Consider the following 18541-nt stretch of genomic DNA (forward strand, 5'->3'; position numbering starts at 1 on the left):
TTTTTTTTTTTTTTTTTTTTTTTTGCAGCTTTACTTTGGGTTGCTACTTATTTTTTTAAAATGTATGTTCCTTATTATGCATTGACTAGTTTTTTTTTTTAGCTTTAATGTGTTTGTGCTTGCTTTAACCAAAGCAAAAAAATTCAGGTATTTTTCTTTAAAAATTCAGCAAATATGTTGAAATATCAGTAAGTTGCTTTCTGTAATTGCTGTAAAAGATATTGAAGTACTCTAAACTCCAACACTAAAAAAGTGAATTTTGTTAGAAGTGATTCTGGTGCATTAAACCAATAGATTTTAGGTTAAAGTGATCACAAACTGAGTAAGCAGTGCAAACATAGTGGTGTTAAAAGCTGTTTAAGGATTACAGATTTTCTGGATGTGTTGGGAATTATTGGCTGACATAATTTTGGAAATGCTTTCTTTGTTGTGTTATGTGTAAGTGATTTAAAAAGCATTGTGGCAGTGTAACACCAAATTATCTGCCATAGCTGTCCTTGTATTTTAAATAGTTTATTTTTCCAATTGTGTAAGTATATCACACTCATTTGATTGTCAAAAATTTAAATATTTTTAAATTTTTTTTTAAATTTAAATATTATATTCAGATTTGTTTAGCTCACTGACAGCTGTAATCAGATAAAATGGAGTTATGTTGCAAGCACATTAAAAGCGGGTTCCTAATGTGCCATCTTCTTTCCAACTTCCAGGGTATTTGGGGGGAATGGTGTCCTTTGCTTGGGAGGCATTTTGAGTAATGCTGATCTCTGTCCTGCCTCCCATACCAGATGTTAACTCATTCCAGCAAACTACAAAATGGATTGATGATGTCAGAACAGAGAGAGGAAGTGATGTTATCATCATGCTGGTAGGAAATAAGACAGATCTTGCTGATAAGAGGTATGATGTGATTTTGTATGTGTGGAATGTTTGATTTCTATGTTAAGCAGCCTGTTGTTTTTAGTCACTGAAAAATTGTTTGGAAAGGAAATATGTTCAATTCTTTAGGTTTCTTTAGTGTGATAACTTGAAATAATCAAACTCAGTTCTTTATTTTTTTGGTGATACCAGGGATCGAACTCAGGACCTTGCGCTTGGCAGGCAAGCACTTATTCCACTGAGCTATCTCCCTGGCCCTCAACTCAGTTCTTAAGGGAAAATGAGTTTTATTTTGTGTTAGTCCATGCATAAATAATTCTTGTGATAGATTATTTACACATGAAGCCAGGAAATAGTTTACATTTTTTTTTTTTTTTTTTTTTCCGGAACTGGGGATTGAACTCAGGCCCTTGTGCTTGCCAGTAAAGCACTTATTCCACTGAGCCATCTCCCCAGCCCCCAATAGTTTACATTTTTAAGTCTCTTTTAAGTGGCAGCTGTGGCCAGGTGGGGTAGCACATGCCAATAATCACAGCACCCAGGAGGCTGAGGCAAGGAGCATTGCCATGAGTCTGAGATCTGCCTGGATTACATAGAGTTCAAAGCCAGCCTGAATTAAATCGTGAGACTCACCAATGTTAAAAAAAAAGGGGGGTGGTTAAAGAGCGAAGAAACCTTTTTTTTTTTTTTTTTTTTTTTTTAGGGGGGCCTGCTCAGCCCACCCTAAGGGCAGGGCTGGTGCAGCATGTGGTGCCAGGGATCAAACCATGGTTCCCTGCACCTGCCTAAGCAGGTGCTTTAGACCATTGAGCTGTCTCACTGGCCCCTAACAAAACATTTTTAAAAAAAATTTTATTTTAAAAAATTATTCATAGTGATTAAATAAACACTTTTTTTGTAGTCTTTAAACACTGTAATATGGTAGTATAAGATGTTGAATTGAAGAGCTTTATTGTGATACCTTGAGTAAGACAATATTTAAATCACAAGATGTAAAATGTACTAACATTCCTTATAGAACTCATGGCTTGAATATCTGCTTTCAGCATTCTTTAGTGGTTAGTGTGCATTTTTTCTGCTCTAAATAACTTTGGTCGTAGAACTTACTAGTAGATTTTAGTGTTTGTTACATATTTATTCATAAACTGCATTTTGAGGTTTTGGTATCAAACTTGCCATATTAATTACAGTGTTGCATTGAAATCTAATGTTCAAAGACTTACAGAGCTAGGCATGGTGGCACAGTCTTGTAATCCCAGCATTCTGGGAAGCTGAGACAATAGGATTGCAAAGTTTGAGCTTGATCTGGGCAATTGGCAAAACTATCTCAAACAGTAAACAAGGCCTAGGATGTAGCTTAAAATGAAGCCTTCTGTATCCATTACTGGCTTCCCCCCCAAGACAAAACCCTATTTCTGCCCATGAGGCCTCAAGAAAATCCTTTAAGCATCTACTCGTTTATTGTTTAATATTTCAATTAAGTGCACAATATTTTTTTCTTAAGATAATATTTGTTGGGCTGGCAAGATAGCTCAGTGGACTAAGCACCTGCTTAGACAAGCACAGGAGCTGGGGTTTAATCCTTGGTATCACGTGCAGTGCTAGCCCTGCTCCCTGGGCACACCAGACTGGCCACTGAGACACGGGGCATGGTGGCACATGCCTGTAATCCCAGCGCTGGGGAGGCTGAAAACAAGAGAATCACTACAGTTCAAGCTACGTAGTGAGATCCTGTACCAAATATGTTTAAAAGATTTAAAAAGATATTTGTTAACTGCTCTAGAATTAACCATCTATCTTTTTTATTTATTTTTTGCTTGTTTTTTTAAATTTATGTATTTGGTACAGGGTCTCCCTATGCAGCTCAGACTCAGTGATTCTCCTGTTTTCAGCCTCCCAGTGCTTGGATTACAATCATGTGCCTCTTACTAATTTTTTTTTTTTTTTTTTTTTTTTTTTTGTGGAACCGGGGATTGAACTCAGGCCCTTGCACTTGCCAGGGAAGCGCTTATTCCACTAAGCCATCTCCCCGGCCCCCTCTTAGTAATTTTTGCTAGAGTATTACCTCTGACCTAATCACATTTTTAAAAAGTAGAGCTTAATCGAATGGTTTCTGAATGAGATTTAAATGTTTAACGAAAAAGTGTTAACAGGAAATGCTTTGGACTTTTATAAGCATGACATGAAATCCTAAAACCATAAAGGGAAATATTGGTAAGCTTAAGTACATAAAGATCATATTACACTGAATATGATTCAGAGGTTGATAATAACAGTGCTATCAAGTAGAAATAAGTAAAATATCTCTTGTATACTGATGATATAGTGGAATGTATTTTTTTAAAATATACTTTCGAGAGGAAACAGTTTACCAGTATCATAGTTTAAAATACTAACTCAGGTCTACTTCCAGTATCCCACATATATGCCCATAGAAGCATGCAGAGATGACCATTAGGACTATTTCTTGGGCCAGTCATGTTGCTCATACCTGTAATCCTAGTAGTTAGAAAGTGGAGGTAACGGCACAAGTTCAAAGCCAGCCTGTGCTGCATAGAAGCAAGTTCAAAGCCAGGCTAAACTGTATTGAGGGGGCTGGAGAGATGGCTCAGTGGTCTAAAGCACCTACTTGAAACAAGCTTGGCAAAACACAGGGACCGCGGTTCAATCCCCCAGCACCACATGCCAGCCAGCCGCGCCCCCTGGTGGGCTGAGCTGGCCACACACACACACAATAAATAAATGTAATAAAAATAAATAAATAAATAATTTAAAAAAAAATAAACTGTATTGAGACCCTATCTCCACTGAGTGAATGAGTGAGTGAGTGAGTGAATGAGTGAATGAATGAATGAGTGAATGAGTGAATGAACGAACGAACAATACATTTTAGGGCTGGGGAGATGGCTCAATAAACGCTTCCCTGGCAAATGCAAGGGCCTGAGTTCAATCCCCGGTTCCGCCAAAAAAAGAAAAGAAAAATAGACTAGAAGTGTAGATAGCTAAAGTAATTGGCTCTGGGCTGGGGATATAGCTCAGCAGCATAAGTGCCTGCCTAGCAAGTACAAGGTGCTGAGTTCAATACCCGATACCACACTCATTCACACACACTCACATACACACAAATAATAGCCTCAAATTGCATAAACTTCCCTTAAAAAAAGTAATTGGCTCTTTATCTTGAAGCTTAGTGAAATTTAAATTAAAAATTACACTGAGAAACATTGCCTTTCAGGTGACAAAATACAAGTTTGTTGAAATCCTCTGTGAGCAAGCCACAAGGGAAGGTACTCTCATAAATTGATGGGGTAATACATAATGGCATAACCCTAATGAGGAAGAGAGGGTGGGTTTTTGGTAGTATCTAACATAATAAAGGAATATGGAATATATATATATATATACACACACACACATATATATATTTTATATATATATATAACTATGAGGTGAATCTCTAGAATATTTGATTAAGTAGGGGGGAAAAAGGAAGGTAAAGTAGTATGTAACATGCTGCTACACTTTATGAAAGAGAAATTGAGATGTATACATACTGTTTTTACAAATGGGAAGACAAAGGGTAGGGTTTTTGTTTGGGGGGATTTGTTTGCTTATTTTGAGACAGGGTATCACAATGTGACTTGGTCTGGTCTTGAACACTGTATGTAGTTTATGCTGGCCTCAGATTTTCAGCCTTCTGCCTCAGCCTCCTCAGTGCTAGGATTAAAGACATGGACCACCATGCCCAGTTTAAATAGTAGGTTTGAAGAAAATGTTTATGAGGCTGGGGATGTAGATCAGGAGTAGAGAGTACTTACTAAAGTTTGCCGGGGGCCTGGCCATAGCTCAGTTCTTTAAGTGGCTGCTTCCACAAAGCTGTCAGCCTCAGGTTGCTGTAGTTGGACTCCCACAACACTCCAGCCAGCTAAACCATGCCTAAGGGCATCCAGAGCAAAAAAAAAAAAAAAAAGTTTGCCTTTGGATAGAGGAACAAAGTTGAATAACAAATTGAAGCTAGACTTATTTGAAATTAACTTGCTTTGTATATTTGACTTTGAAATTATGTAATATAGTGTTAAAATGAAATTCAATAAAAATTATTAAAAATGAAGTGAAACAATTGATTATTTAAAGTAACCTAAAACACAGTACACTGATTCAGAGTAGAATGAGCTTGAGGCTGGGGAGATGGCTCAGTAGAATAAGCGTTTCCCTCTCAAGCGCAAGGGCCTGAGTTCAATCCCTGAAAAAAAAAGAGTAGAATGAGCTACAAAATATATCTGAACTGTTTCTAGTAAACGTGTTGTTTGGTGATAATGTTGACCACTTTTTTTCCCAAATGATTGTGTGCATTCTGCATGGAATAAATGAGTGAAATACCAATATAAGAGCATTAGAACTAAAATCTTGCGGCTCAGAATATAAGTAGCAAATATTTACATAAATTACTATTTATTTATTGTTTATTTGCTTATTTGTTTGAGACAGTCTTGCTATGCAGTTCAGGCTGGCCTTGAACTTGTGTAGTCCAGGGAGGCCTCACACTCATGGAGATCCTCCTGCTTCAGGCTCCTGGGTACTGGGATTATAGGTGTGCACCTCCATGCTCAGTGTGATTCATCTTTTAGTATTAATCAGTTTACTGTGTTTTCTGGCATGATCTATTAAAAGACCTAAACCAGAAGGAATAAACTCCAGAAGAGTGATGGCAATCCTTTTAGAGCTTTCAGTGATACAAACAGCCTGCTGCAGTGTGTATCCCAAAGGTGGTTTTGTCACCACAACTCTAGACTGTCATATCTGAATAACATTTTTCTCTAGTAGAATCAAGGCTGCTTGAAGAAATGATATATTTGGACTATGAGCAAGAAGATGTTAAAGCTAGATGTTAAGATGTAATAGCCTGGCCATATGTAAATCAGAGAAGCTATTAAAGACTACAGAGGTTGTGTCATACTTGGAAACCTAAAGAAGCTCTTCTAGTTAATGATAGGAAAGTTTGAGAATGAATACTTTATGACAGCATGTTTAAATCCGTGAGTCACAATGGTAATCTTCTTCCAAAGGAAATTAATTGATTATCTTTGGAAAATGCTCAACACTGATTTGAACATTCATTCTTTTATTCTTCCCACTCCCTGCCATTGAGACAGGGTCTCAGTATGCTGTTCAGGCTTGAGCTCACTTTGTAGCCCAGGTTGGTCATGAACACAAGATCCACCTGCTTCAGCCTCCTGAGTGCTGGGATGGAAAGTTTATTTATTTATTTAGGGTGTTCAGGATCTTACTACTAGATTGGACTCATAGTGATTCTCCTGTTTACAGCCTCCCAAGTGTGGGGGGTACAGGTGCACGCCACCATGCCCAGCCCAGTCTCGATCACCATCTCAGCATGCCCTGGTGGTGGGGCCAGCACAGCAGGCTGGGGGAATCAAACCCCCAGCCCCTACGCAGAAAGTTTATCTTTAAAAAAATAATTCAGGGGCATAAGTACCTGACTGGCAAGTGCAAGGTCCAAAGTTCGATCCCTAGTATAGAAAAAAAAAAAAAAGTAATTGAGCCAGGCACTGGTACATAGCTGTAATTCCAGCTACTTGGGAGGCTGAGGTAGGAGTATGGTGAGTTCATGTGCAATCTGGACAACTTAAAGTGACTATCTCAAGATGGAATGAAAGGGCTGGAGATGTAGCTCAGCTGTAATCCTCTTGCCTAAGTAGGCACAAAGCCCAGGGTTTAATCTCTAGTATGGTATGTTGAGATATTTTGTTTACTATAAAGAATAGTAATAGGATAGTTGGCAGAATATGAATAGAAGCTGTAGATTCAGTAAGGGCATGGTATTGATACTAGTTTTACAGCTTTGTAGTTATATAAGACATTAGGAAATTCACAGTGCAGGTTAATTTAGGATTTAACATTTACAGATTGGCAATTTACTCTCAATTTGTTAAAAAAAATTGTTATTAGAAAATGTACAGCCAAATGTGGTTGTACATATTTATATTTCTAGCACTTGGGAGGCTGAGATATGGGCATGAGTTTGAGCCCAGTCTGTTAGTGATTTAGCAAGGCCCTTCTAAATAGAAAAGAGCTGGTGGTATAACTCAATGCAAAAGGCCCTGGGTTCAATTCCCAGCACCACAAGAAAAAAAATGTATAATACACACAGCAGTTGAAAATATAAAACAAGCAAATACAGAGTTGAGCATGATGGTGCACTGCTGTAATTCCAACACTTTGGAAGGCTGAGGCAGGAAGAAACCAAAACAGCAAAAATAAATGTAGCAAAATGTTAACAACTGACATTTTATGTTAGAGAATGACTGTGCTTTTTGGAGAATGGAAAATTTCTGTAATAATCTCTTGTTTGAGACAAAAAGAGAAGGGCCGGTGAGATAGCTCAGCAGACTAAGCACCTGCTTAGGCAAGTGCAGTAACCAGGGTTCAATTCCCGGCACTACATGTCATACCAGCCTTGCCTCTGGGTCACCCCAGGGCACTCTGAGTCACCAAGTCCCAGCGTGGTGGCACGTGCCTATAATCCCAGTGTTGGAGAGACTGAAAGCAGGAAGATCAATGAGCCATGTGGTGAGACCCTGTACCAAATATATTTAAAAAAAAATTTTTTTTTTTTTTTAAAGAGAATGGGCTATAATACACAGATTGTGAGTTTTGGGAATAAGCATAGTTCTTCCAGTGTAATAGGACTGGAGGTAGACTCTAGGGACACATATCCAGGTGTATTGGTAGATGTGATGGTAGCTGCTGGAAATTCTTGTTCATTATTTAGGATCCTTTATCAGCTGATAGTTGTGATCTATTTAATTAAAATATTTGCATATTTATTGAATATCTATGTGCCAGGTAGTCACTATGACTACCAAGATAAATGGCATAGTCTTGAAAAGCTTATCATTTGAAACACTTGATAATTATAATGTATCATAAAATAACTGAGTAAAAGAAATGTTAATCTTGTAATAATTTTGTATCAAGAGGTTTAACAATTTATATCTTTATTGGAAGTCTGGGGGTGTCTGGTATAGCAGTGAACACCTATAATCCCAGCACTTGGGAGGTTCAGGTAGGAGGATTGTTATGAGTTTGAAGTCAGCCTCAACTACAAAGTGAGACCCTGTCTCCAAAAATCAATCAATCAATCCAAAAATTCACCTGAATGAAATAATCCACAGTATACAAACTATTAAGCACAAAGATGTTTAGAACATTTTTTTATAGTACTGTACATTTTGAAAACAACTGGGGGAGCCGGGGAGATGGCTCGGTAGATTAAGTGCTTGCCTGGCAAGTGCAAGGGCCTGAATTCAATCCCCAGTTCTGCAAAAAAAAAAAAAAAAAGAAAAGAAAGAAAGAAAACAACTTGGATGTCTATTTGAGAATGTTACATGAATTATGATAGTGGACAAATTGTGTAGCCAAAAATAATTTTACACCAAGCAACAGACACTGCCCAGATCTGTTTTTTAAATTTTTTTTATTTTAAAGAGAAAACAAAACCCAATAAAAATGATACAGAATTTCAAAAGATGATGGGAAGTTAACAAAGGTTATTGCATACTATTATCTTCAAGCTAGTTGCTCAGATTACCAGGTACAGGCATATAAAATTGATCAAACAGCATAAGCAGTAACTGTACTTTCAGTGAAGTAATAGAAGTTGTAATACAATTATCTTAGCTATCTTTTTTTTTTTTTTTATGTATTTAGTACAGGGTCTCACTACACAGATTGGACTTGTAGTGATTCTTTCTGTTTTTCAGCCTCCCAGGTGCTGGGATTACGGGCAAGCACCACCACACCCAGCTTCAACTGAGTCTCACCGGGCTCCGGGGGTGGGGCCGGCATGCTCCAGGATTGAACCCCCGGCCCCTGTGTCTGCCAAAGCAAGCGCTTTAATCTGCTGGCTTATCTTAGCTATCTTGTGTATATATACATATCTTTTTCTCCTTCTTCCCCCACCACAGTTTATAACAAACTATTTGGAAACTTATATTCCAATACATTGGAGAACCCAGAAGAAATGGAAAAACTCTAAGCATTTGAATTGCCAAGTTTGAATGAAGAAAAATATAAAAAGTTTTGACTAGACCAATAACAGACAATAAAATAGAGATAATAACATCCTACTGTGGGAGACCAATGCTTGGCCTCATACTACAGATTGTTGCATTTGATCTGTTGTCTTGTGACCTTCCCAGAGCTATGTTTCTGTTTCCTCTCCGAGCCATTTCCCAGAAGTCACATGCCTGATCTCCATTCTAGAGACCACCCCCCAGTGCCTAGCGACCTGATGACGTGTAATCACTCCTCCCTCTTCCCCCACTTCCTATAAATTCGCTGAGACTTCCTTGAATAAACGGGGCTTGATCAGAACCTTTGTCTTGCCTCCATTTCTCGTGTCTCCTGTCCCTATTTCATCCCCACTCCCCTTCCAGGGTCCTCGTTGACTAACCCGCGGGTCGGGTCATCCTACCAATTAAGAAAAGGCCAGGACCTGTTAGATGCACTGCAGAATTCTGCCAGAACTTTAGGAAAGATCTAACACCAGTGCTTCTCAGCCTCTTGAAATTAAATGAAAGGGGAAGAGTACTGCTAAACTCATTTGTGGAAACTAGTATTACCCTGATGCCAAAGCCAGAGAAGGACTTAACAAAAAAGGAACCCAAAAAAAACCCCACTAGAGGCCAGTCTTCTTAATGAATATAGATGCAAAAGTGCCCAACAGAATACTGGCAGAGTGCCAGAATTCATTTTACAAAGCACACATCATTCTGGGCATGGTGGCACATGCCTGTAGTCCCAGCACTCAGGAGGTTGAGGTTATCCTGGGCTATAGTGAGTTTGAGGCTAGCCTGAACTATGTAGGGAGACCTATCTCAAAAAATAAAAGTTTAAAAAAATTATACACCATGACCATGTTAGCTTCATCCCAGAGATGCAAGCATGCTTCACTGTAGTAAATCATTAAATAACATAAATAAGAGCATGGCCAGAAATCACATGGTCATCTCAATAGATGGAGAAAAGGCCTTTGACAAAATCTAGCATCCACTCAGGATTTTTTTTAAAAAAGACAAAGCATAGAAAAAAAAATCATATAAGTTCTTACCTCAAACTAGTAAAAGTCATTTATGACAGACCTAACTGCTAACATGTGCATTCTAAGTGGAGAAAACCTGAAAGCATTTCCTCTAAAATCAGGAGCAGAACAAGGGTGCCCACTCTCATCACTACTGTCCAGTATAGTGCTTGGCAATTTAAGGCAATCAGGGAAGTAAAAGGAAGGGAAGAAGTCATACTGTCCTTATTCACAGATGACATGATCCTTTCACATTTAGTAGAACCAAAACCTCCACCAAAAAGAGTTATAACTATTAATACACCAATTCAGGAAAGTAACAGGATACAAAACCAGTACACAAAGTAAGCACTGGGTGTGCTAGCATGTGCCTGCACTTGGGAGGCTGAGACAGGAGAATCCCTGCAAGTTCAAGGCCACCCTGGGCTACATAGTGAGTTCAAGACCAACCTGAACTTCATAGTGAAAAACTTGTCTCAGAAAACCAAAAGACTTGCTATCCAGTGATAAAAACTACCAAGAAAGAAATCAGGAAAGTAATCCCATTCATAGTAGCTTCAAAAAAATACATCTGTGTTTTGATATTTTGAGACAGGGTTACACTTGTGTAATCTTGGCTGGCTTTCAACTCATTCTGCAGTCCTGGATGGTCTTTGTAGTGTATTGTTGAGTGGTGGTCAACTTGTTACACCTGACTGAACTGAAGTAGTGTGGTGCTGGGTATGGAAGGCCTGAGGATTGTTGGCCAGCAGTATAAAAGGCAGAGCAGGAGAAGCTGTTAGGAAAGCTGTTTGGAGAAGCTGTTGAAGCTATTTGAAGCTGCTGTCTCTCACTTGTGCTCTTCTGCTGGAGGACCTTGTTATGCTGGCTTTCCTGATGAACTTGTCTGTTGTCGCTGGGGAGTTTAGGACCTTCATAGTCGCTGAGATTAGCTACGGTTCCTTTTGCGGGGGAGCTCTGGTCTTAATCTTGAGCATCACTTCCTGGCTCTGGAGGGGAAGGAGATGCACTGCTCAGCCTTGTGAAGAAGCTTGTCACATTGGCTTTCCTGATGGGAACTCAGCTTTCCTCATTGCTGGAGGAGCTTGGGACCTCACTATTGCCAAGGATGGCTGTGGTACTTTTAGGGGGAGCTCTGGTTTTCTTACCTTGAGCATTGCTTCCTAGCCATAGTTCAGATCCCTCAGCCTGCTAGCACAGATACTTCATCCTGCTGGCATACTTTCTAGCTTCCACCACTGGCCTCTGGGCCTTTCCAGCACAAATCTGTGAAGCAGGCCTTTGTGAGACTTTATCATGGGCTCTAGGCCTCCAGTTGGACTTGTGGGAGGCATTGTTATGAGCTCTGGGTTTTCAGCTGGATTCATGTAGGATGTTAGGATCCAGGCCCTCAGCTGGATTCTTTGGCCTTTGGTGTGTGGACACATTTCCTCCACTCCTTGTATGATTCTTTGGGTGATTCATTATAAAATAATATTATAAAATTTGTTCTGTATTGCTGTTGTTTCCCTTGTAAAACCTCAAACCGTTCTTGAACTCATGGTGATCCTCCTGCCTCAGCCTCCTGAGTGTTGAGATTATAGGCATGTGCTACCACATTTAGTTTTAAATAAATAAATAAAACAAATAAGCAAACAAACTAATCTAACCAAGGAAGTAAAGAGCTCTATAGTAAAAATTCATTACTCAGAAAAAAAGGGAATACCAGGAAATAAGATAGTTTTGTTTCTGGAAAATCAGAATTAATACTTCAGAATGGCCATCTCACCAGAAGTAATAATAAAGATATAATGCAATCCCAATCAAAATACTCATAGTCTTGTACACAGACCTAGAAAAAGCAATCCTAAAATTTACATGGAAGCAGAAGAGACCCAGAATAGCCAAAGCAATCCTGAGCAACGAGACCATAGCAGGAAATACAATACCAGATTTCAAGTTATAGTACAAAACTATCATGATAAATGCAGCACGATAGTGGTATAAAGACATACATGTTGTTTGGTGTACAGAATTACAGATGCAGCAACTTCAGGCATTGTATCTTCAACTAAGTAAATCACTATGGAGATACCTCAAAGAACTCAATGTATGCAATCTACTTGGCCTAGCCATATTTGTATCTTTTTTTTTCATACTGTCTTTAATAGATGTTAGGTAAGTACCATGTTTATAGCAGCCCAACTCATATAATAGTTAATTCTTCAAAATTAAAATGGCCAATAAGCCTATTAGTGGGAAAATGGATAAAGAAAATGTGGTATATGTCCACAACAAAGTACTACCTAGTCAAAAAGTTTAAATTTGAATTTTTTGTAGAAAAATGGATGCACCTTGAGATCATAATGTTAAATGAAATAAATCAGACACAAAAGATTGAATATCACATTGTTTCTCTTACATGAGAAACAAAAATAATTTAAAGGTCAAAATTAAGGGGCTGGGAGATGGCTCAGTAGAATAAGCACTTGTCTGGCAAGTGCAAGGGCCCGAGTTCAATCCCCGGTTCTGGAAAAAAAAAAAAATCAAAATAAACAGTAGATGATAGGAAACAGGGAGATGAACTTTGTAGAAGTGGGAAAAGGATCTAGAAATTGGGGAAGATAGGAAGATACAGGGAAGTGAAACTTTTTAAAAGGAAGGAAGCAGACTCTTACATTTTGCTTTTGTGGGGTGGGGCTTTTTGCAGTCAGATATAACATACAGAAGTGTACCGGATTTTAAGTGTGCTGCAGATTGATAGCATCTATATCAAGTTGTTTTCAGAGCTTTGTTGATGACTTGTATAATACCATCTTTTGAAGGTAAGAATTTATCTTTTTAAAAATGTTTTTGCAGGCAAGTGTCAATTGAGGAAGGAGAAAGGAAAGCCAAAGAGCTGAATGTTATGTTTATTGAAACCAGTGCAAAAGCAGGCTACAATGTAAAACAGGTAAGTGTCCCTTGAGTTTGAGTTGATGTTACGAAATTAAGAAAACATGAAATAATTGTGTAACTGTTCCATTCTCTAGCATAAGATTAGCTTCCACTTAGCAACAGCAGGCCTTATGAATTAGCAACGTATTTTCTTTCCTTTTTTTTTTTTTTTTTTTTTTTTTTTTTTGCAGTACCAGGGATTGAACTCAGGACCTTGTGCTTGCCAGGCAAGTTCTTATTCTACTGAGCTATCTCCTCCCAGCAACATATTTTCAAACAATGAAAAAACATAAATGTGCCATAGTTGGGGAAAAAATATTTTAAAAGACTTTTCGAACTTTTCAGATTGTGCCAAGGGAACTATTTCATGATAGCCAAACCTATGATTTAAATGTACCATGTTAGAATATATGCAGTGTAGTATTTGTTGCAACTGTACTTTCGATTTGATTTGAAACTGTCTCATTGCTATATGTTTATCAATAAAACTTTGAAAACAAAAAAAAAGTTGACTTCTACAGAGACAAATGAATAAAGAATGCTTCAACACATGGATTAAAACTCAAAAAAAAAAAAAAATGTACCATGTTCTCACTACATCCCTACTTGAAGACTCTGATAAATGAAAGCAAGTTTTTTTTTCAGTAGTGAATATTTTTCTTATTATGGAAATACATTTTGATTATTTGTAATTATCCCCAATAAACTGCTAATGTTTAAACAGTTTGCAACAGGAGTGCTTTAGAGAGAAACAAGTGGAGAAATGCAAGGAGGCCTCATATTACCAAGCTGGTTTTGCCTTTAGGTCAGCCCCAAACTCATGCTTAATTCTTCAAAGCTATATATCATCTAGAGTGGTGGTCCCAGATTTGCAAGACTCACAAATTTTTTCAGTTGAAAGCAATCAACAAAGGGTTAAAGTAAAATCTTTTAAATTGAGCTTTGTGAAAATTTCTGTTCTCATGTTTGCCACCTTGTTTCCCATCCATTTTTGCCTTGAATCATTAAGGCAAAAAGGTTGCCCTATATCTTATCTGACATTTCCCGCTCTACCTTGTGACTGATAAATGACTTTCCTTTGTGTTTTCATAAACCTCTGTGACTCTTGTGTTTCCATTGTTACTGAACTTAGTGAATGGCATATATTAAATCATCCTTTATCAAAGTATCTTTCTCAGAACTTAACAATGTAAATGTAGTATATAAATGTTATGTGCCTGGGACTGGTGAGATGGCTCAGTAGTCTAAAGCACCTACTTAGAACAAGCTTAGCAAAGCACAGGGACTGCGGTTCAATCCCCCAGCACCACATGCCAGCCATCGCTGCCCCCTGGTGGACTGAGCTGGCCACACACACACACACACACACACACAAATAAATAAATAAATAAATTTAAAAAAAAATAAATGTTATGTGCCTGAATCCATAAGAGCCATAGACAGTTCCAGATTTTGGGTAATACAAGTTATAGCAGTAATACCATCTACCACTAAACTAAGACAAAAAAGGTGGATAGCTCTACCAAGCTGTCCTTATTGGAGACATTTTGATAAGAGTGTCAGCTTGTTTTTATGTAGTCCTACAGGATATCTTGTTCTAGATCTGTGTTATCACCTACAGACTATGCTGCTGTGACTCCTGTCCTCCTCACCGTAAGTAGTCACACAGGTGTAGAAGCTCTAGAACGAGATACAATGGAGAGAACACTGTTATGGCTAGTGTCCTCACAATATTTCATTGCTCCTAAATTTAGGTAATCCTGGGATTTTTTTTTGTTTTGTTTTGGTTTTTTTTTGTTTTTGTTTTTTGGTGGAACCGGGGATTGAACTCAGGCCCTTGTGTTTGCAAGGGAAGCGCTTATTCCACTGAGCCATCTCCCCAGCCCCTCCTGGGATGTTTTGAAAGAGAATGTGTCTTTCTTTTCTCTCTCCCTCCCTCCCTCCATGGCTTCACTGTGCAATTCAAGCTGGTCTTGAACTCACTTTTTATCCCAGTCTGTTCTTGAGCTCACAGTGAAACTCCTCCCTCAGCCTCCTGAGTGCTGGGGTTATACCTGGCTTCATTAGCTATTTTATAAGCATGCAGTTTTTAATATGTTTATTGAAGCAAAAGTTTGTTTGGCCAGGCATGGTGGTACACATATGTAAATGCAGCACTCAGGAAGCTGAGGCAGGAGGATTGTCGTGAGTTCCAATGTACATAACAAGATTCTGTGGGGCAGGGGTGTGTGTGTGTGGAGAGACAGAAAGAAAGAGAGATCTTAATCCAAAATTCAAAAATGGTTTGATCACCTACTCCAAGCCACAAGTGGAAAATTCTATACTTGACTTCATATGGCAGGTTGAGTCAAAACACAGTTGCACTAAAAATACAGTTTTAAATTACTTTCAGGCTATGCATTTAAGAAATTTATGAAACATGAATGATTGTAGACTTGTGTCCTATCTACAAGATACTTCATTATGTACCTGAAAATATTCCAAAAATCTGAAATACTTCTCAGCCCAAGAATTTCAAAGAAGGCATACCAACTTTTTTTATACTGTACAATTACTATTTTAAGTGTATGATTCAGTTATTTTACTACATTTATAGGATTGTACAACCATTGCTATAGTCTAATTTTAGAACATTTTTATCAGGCACATTTTTTTCTCAAAACCTGACTAATACAGATAGATATAGTCAGGTTTTTTTTTTTTTTTTTTTTAACAAAGCAGTCTTGCGTCAAAACCCATTTTCTGTTTGTTTGTTTATAAATGTCTAAAATTTGATTTTGTTGAAATGCCTGATTATATTGAGACTTTAGTTTAGTATCTTTTAAGTATACATGCAACCAAAAATACTGTTTATTGTGGAACAGTTTCCTTTTTGTTTGTTTGCTGATTTATTAGTCTTGTTGTGTAGTGGAGATGTGAACTCACTAGGTAGAGCAGGCTGACCTTGAACTTGTGGCAATCTTCCCACTTTAGCCTTCTGAGTGCTGGAATTACAGGCTCGTGCCATAAGGTCTGGCCTTCCAGGTTCAGGGCTTATTAGAGTGCACTACAAGGGCTAGGGAGATAGCTCAGTGGCATAAGCGCCTGCCTGGCAAGCGCAAGATCCTGAGTTTGATCTCCAGTACTGCCAAAAAAAAAAAAAAAAAAAAGTGCACTACCATGCCCAACAATAGCATCTTTTGTAACTCACAAAAATCAGTACATATTTTTCATTTTGTAAGGACTGTAGTTCATTAGTTAGGATTTTATTTCAATATTTAGAGACTGTCCTTTCTTATTTTATATAATTCAGTAGGGAAGCAAAAATCCTGGAACCACCAAATTAAAGAATGAAATAAGAAAGGCAAAAAAACAAAAACAAACCTTAGATTAATGAACACATTTTACTAAAAGGTTAAAATCTTGCCCTTGCATCTGTTTTTTATGGGGTTTTTTTGCATCTGTTATTGATCAGTCATGTACAATACTTATATTTCTGTGATGTGAGAAAATGGCTTGCAGATTTGAAATATGAACTAAACTATGTTAAAATATTTGTATGGACTGTCTGTTTCTTGAAATTTTTTGTTTGTTTCTTGAGATAGGGTCTCAGTATTCAGTTCAGGCTGGCATTGAGCTCACTTTGTAGCCCAAGCTGGTCTCGAACTGGAAATGATCCTCCAGCCTCAGCCTCCCAATTGCTGGGATTACAGGCATACACTATGCCTGGCCTTTTCTGATTTTCTATAAAATATATTTTCCATTAGAATGTGTTTTATTTATGACTGGATCAAAGGTGATTTATTAACAAGTAGTAGAGTTTCCAGTGCATGAAAGTTTGAACTGAAAGGGTTGGTTTTTCTTTTTAGTTCACTGCCTAATATGAATACATGAGTTGAAACTTAAGAAATACTGAAATTATTTAATTTGACAATTTAAGTTTTATTAACATTCACTATCTCAAAAGAACATACTTCTACATTTATGTAACTAGTATACTAATGAATCTATTTAGCATTTTGTAAGTTCTTAACTATTTTTGTTCATTAAATTAACTGCTTTCAGGGCTGGCCAAATAGCTCAGCAGATTAAAGTGCCTTCTTAGGCAGACGGCAGGGGCCTCAGGGGCCAGGAGTTTGACCCTCTGACCTGCCCTGCTGGCCCTGCCCCTGGTGTGCACTGAGCCAGTGATTGAGACTGGGCTGGGCATGGTGGCGCATGCCTGTAATCCCAGCACTTGAGAGGCTGTAGACAAGAGGATCATTACGCGTCTGATTCACACAGTGAGACCCTGTCCTAAAATACAGAAAAAGAAAAACTGCTTTCACTTATTGGTTATTGCAACATTTAGTCTTATTTATAGAATGTTTATATTTGAAACTAAGTGTTCATACATTAATCCTAATTGATGTCATGTACAATTAGATTTTATAATATTGGTAATTTATAAAATACGATTTTTGATTATGATTTTATGCAATATGTGGTACACCAGAAATAATGTTAAAATAAACATTCTATAATTCAAATGTAATACATGATTTTGGTTTAAATCTTGGGGCCAAAGCCTAACATTGGCATATTTCAAAAATTACTGTTTTTTTCTAGTCATTCTGATTCCCACACTCTCCAGCTGTTGTCCAACAAATTTTACAATTTGCTGTGTGTTTCTATACTTCTTTTCCTAAACACATTACTTACGGTTATAGTGCCTCCCCTGCTCTGGGATTATAGGCTTGTGCCAACACATCTGGTTTCGGAGGTTGGCACAGAGGGCCTGGACTTCTGGGGCCAGCATGGCATGCAGTACCAGGAATCAAACCTGGGTCCTAGAGCTTGCCAGGCAGGCACTTAGACCACTGAGCTGTCTGCCCAGACCTGTTTTCTTTCTCAATTTAAGCAACATTTGTGGAGTCTTTTACACAGTGTAATTTTTAAGCCATACAATATTTAACAGTTGCTTGTAAATCCCAACCAGGGATTCCTAAAGATTTTCCCACTCTGCTGAGGCTGTCCTTCTTTCATCTGTATTCTCATATTTATTGTTTCCTTGTTTTATAGAAACTCATCACATTGTCATGTAAGTGGTGGATTCTATCTCCTTTGCTAGATTGAGATCACTTAAATTAAAAATGTTCACCTTGTTTTTGTATCCATAAAGAGCTTGAAATAGTGCCTTAAGTTAACAGTTATTGGGGCCGGGGAGATGGCTCAGTAGAATAAGCGCTTGCTGGATTCAATCCCCAGTTCTGCCAAAAAAAAGAAGAAGAAGAAGAAGTTAACAGTTTACTTCAAGGGAGTTATATTACATAGCATTAAACTTCTGGAATTCTACACTACACGCTAACTAAAAGAGATAATTTAAAATAATTAAGCGTTTTTGCTTGCCATTGTACTCAAAAAGTGTATGTCTGAGATTGGGCACATTCGAAGTGGCATGAATCTTTTGTTCCTTCAGTCATTATCTGTTCCCACTCTCACCAGAATTGGGTATTTTTTTCTACTGAAGGTATTTTTTTTTATAACATTGTATCCCAAAGACCCAAGCACTTGCTAAAATGATGGAGAAGGGGCTGGAGAGATGGCTCAGTGGTCTAAAGCACCTACTTAGAACAAGCTTAGCAAAAGCATCAGGGACCGCGGTTCAATCCCCCAGCACCACATGCC

The 18541-nt window shown here is 38.0% G+C and overlaps 1 protein-coding gene across 2 annotated transcripts in view; it reads left to right on the forward strand.

Annotated features, from left to right (window-relative positions):
• The window catches only part of Rab6a (RAB6A, member RAS oncogene family), a 52869-nt gene that overhangs the window by 30829 nt on the left and 3499 nt on the right, over positions 1-18541 (forward strand). For both annotated transcript variants that reach the window (XM_004641920.2, XM_004641919.3), the window contains exons 5-6: positions 789-900; positions 12818-12911. In XM_004641920.2, the coding sequence (XP_004641977.1) occupies positions 789-900; positions 12818-12911 (206 nt within the window). The remainder of the gene's footprint in view (positions 1-788; positions 901-12817; positions 12912-18541) is intronic.

This window comes from Octodon degus, unplaced genomic scaffold (assembly GCF_000260255.1).
Source record: "Octodon degus isolate 3935 unplaced genomic scaffold, OctDeg1.0 scaffold00146, whole genome shotgun sequence".
Classification (NCBI taxonomy): Eukaryota; Metazoa; Chordata; class Mammalia; order Rodentia; family Octodontidae; genus Octodon; species Octodon degus.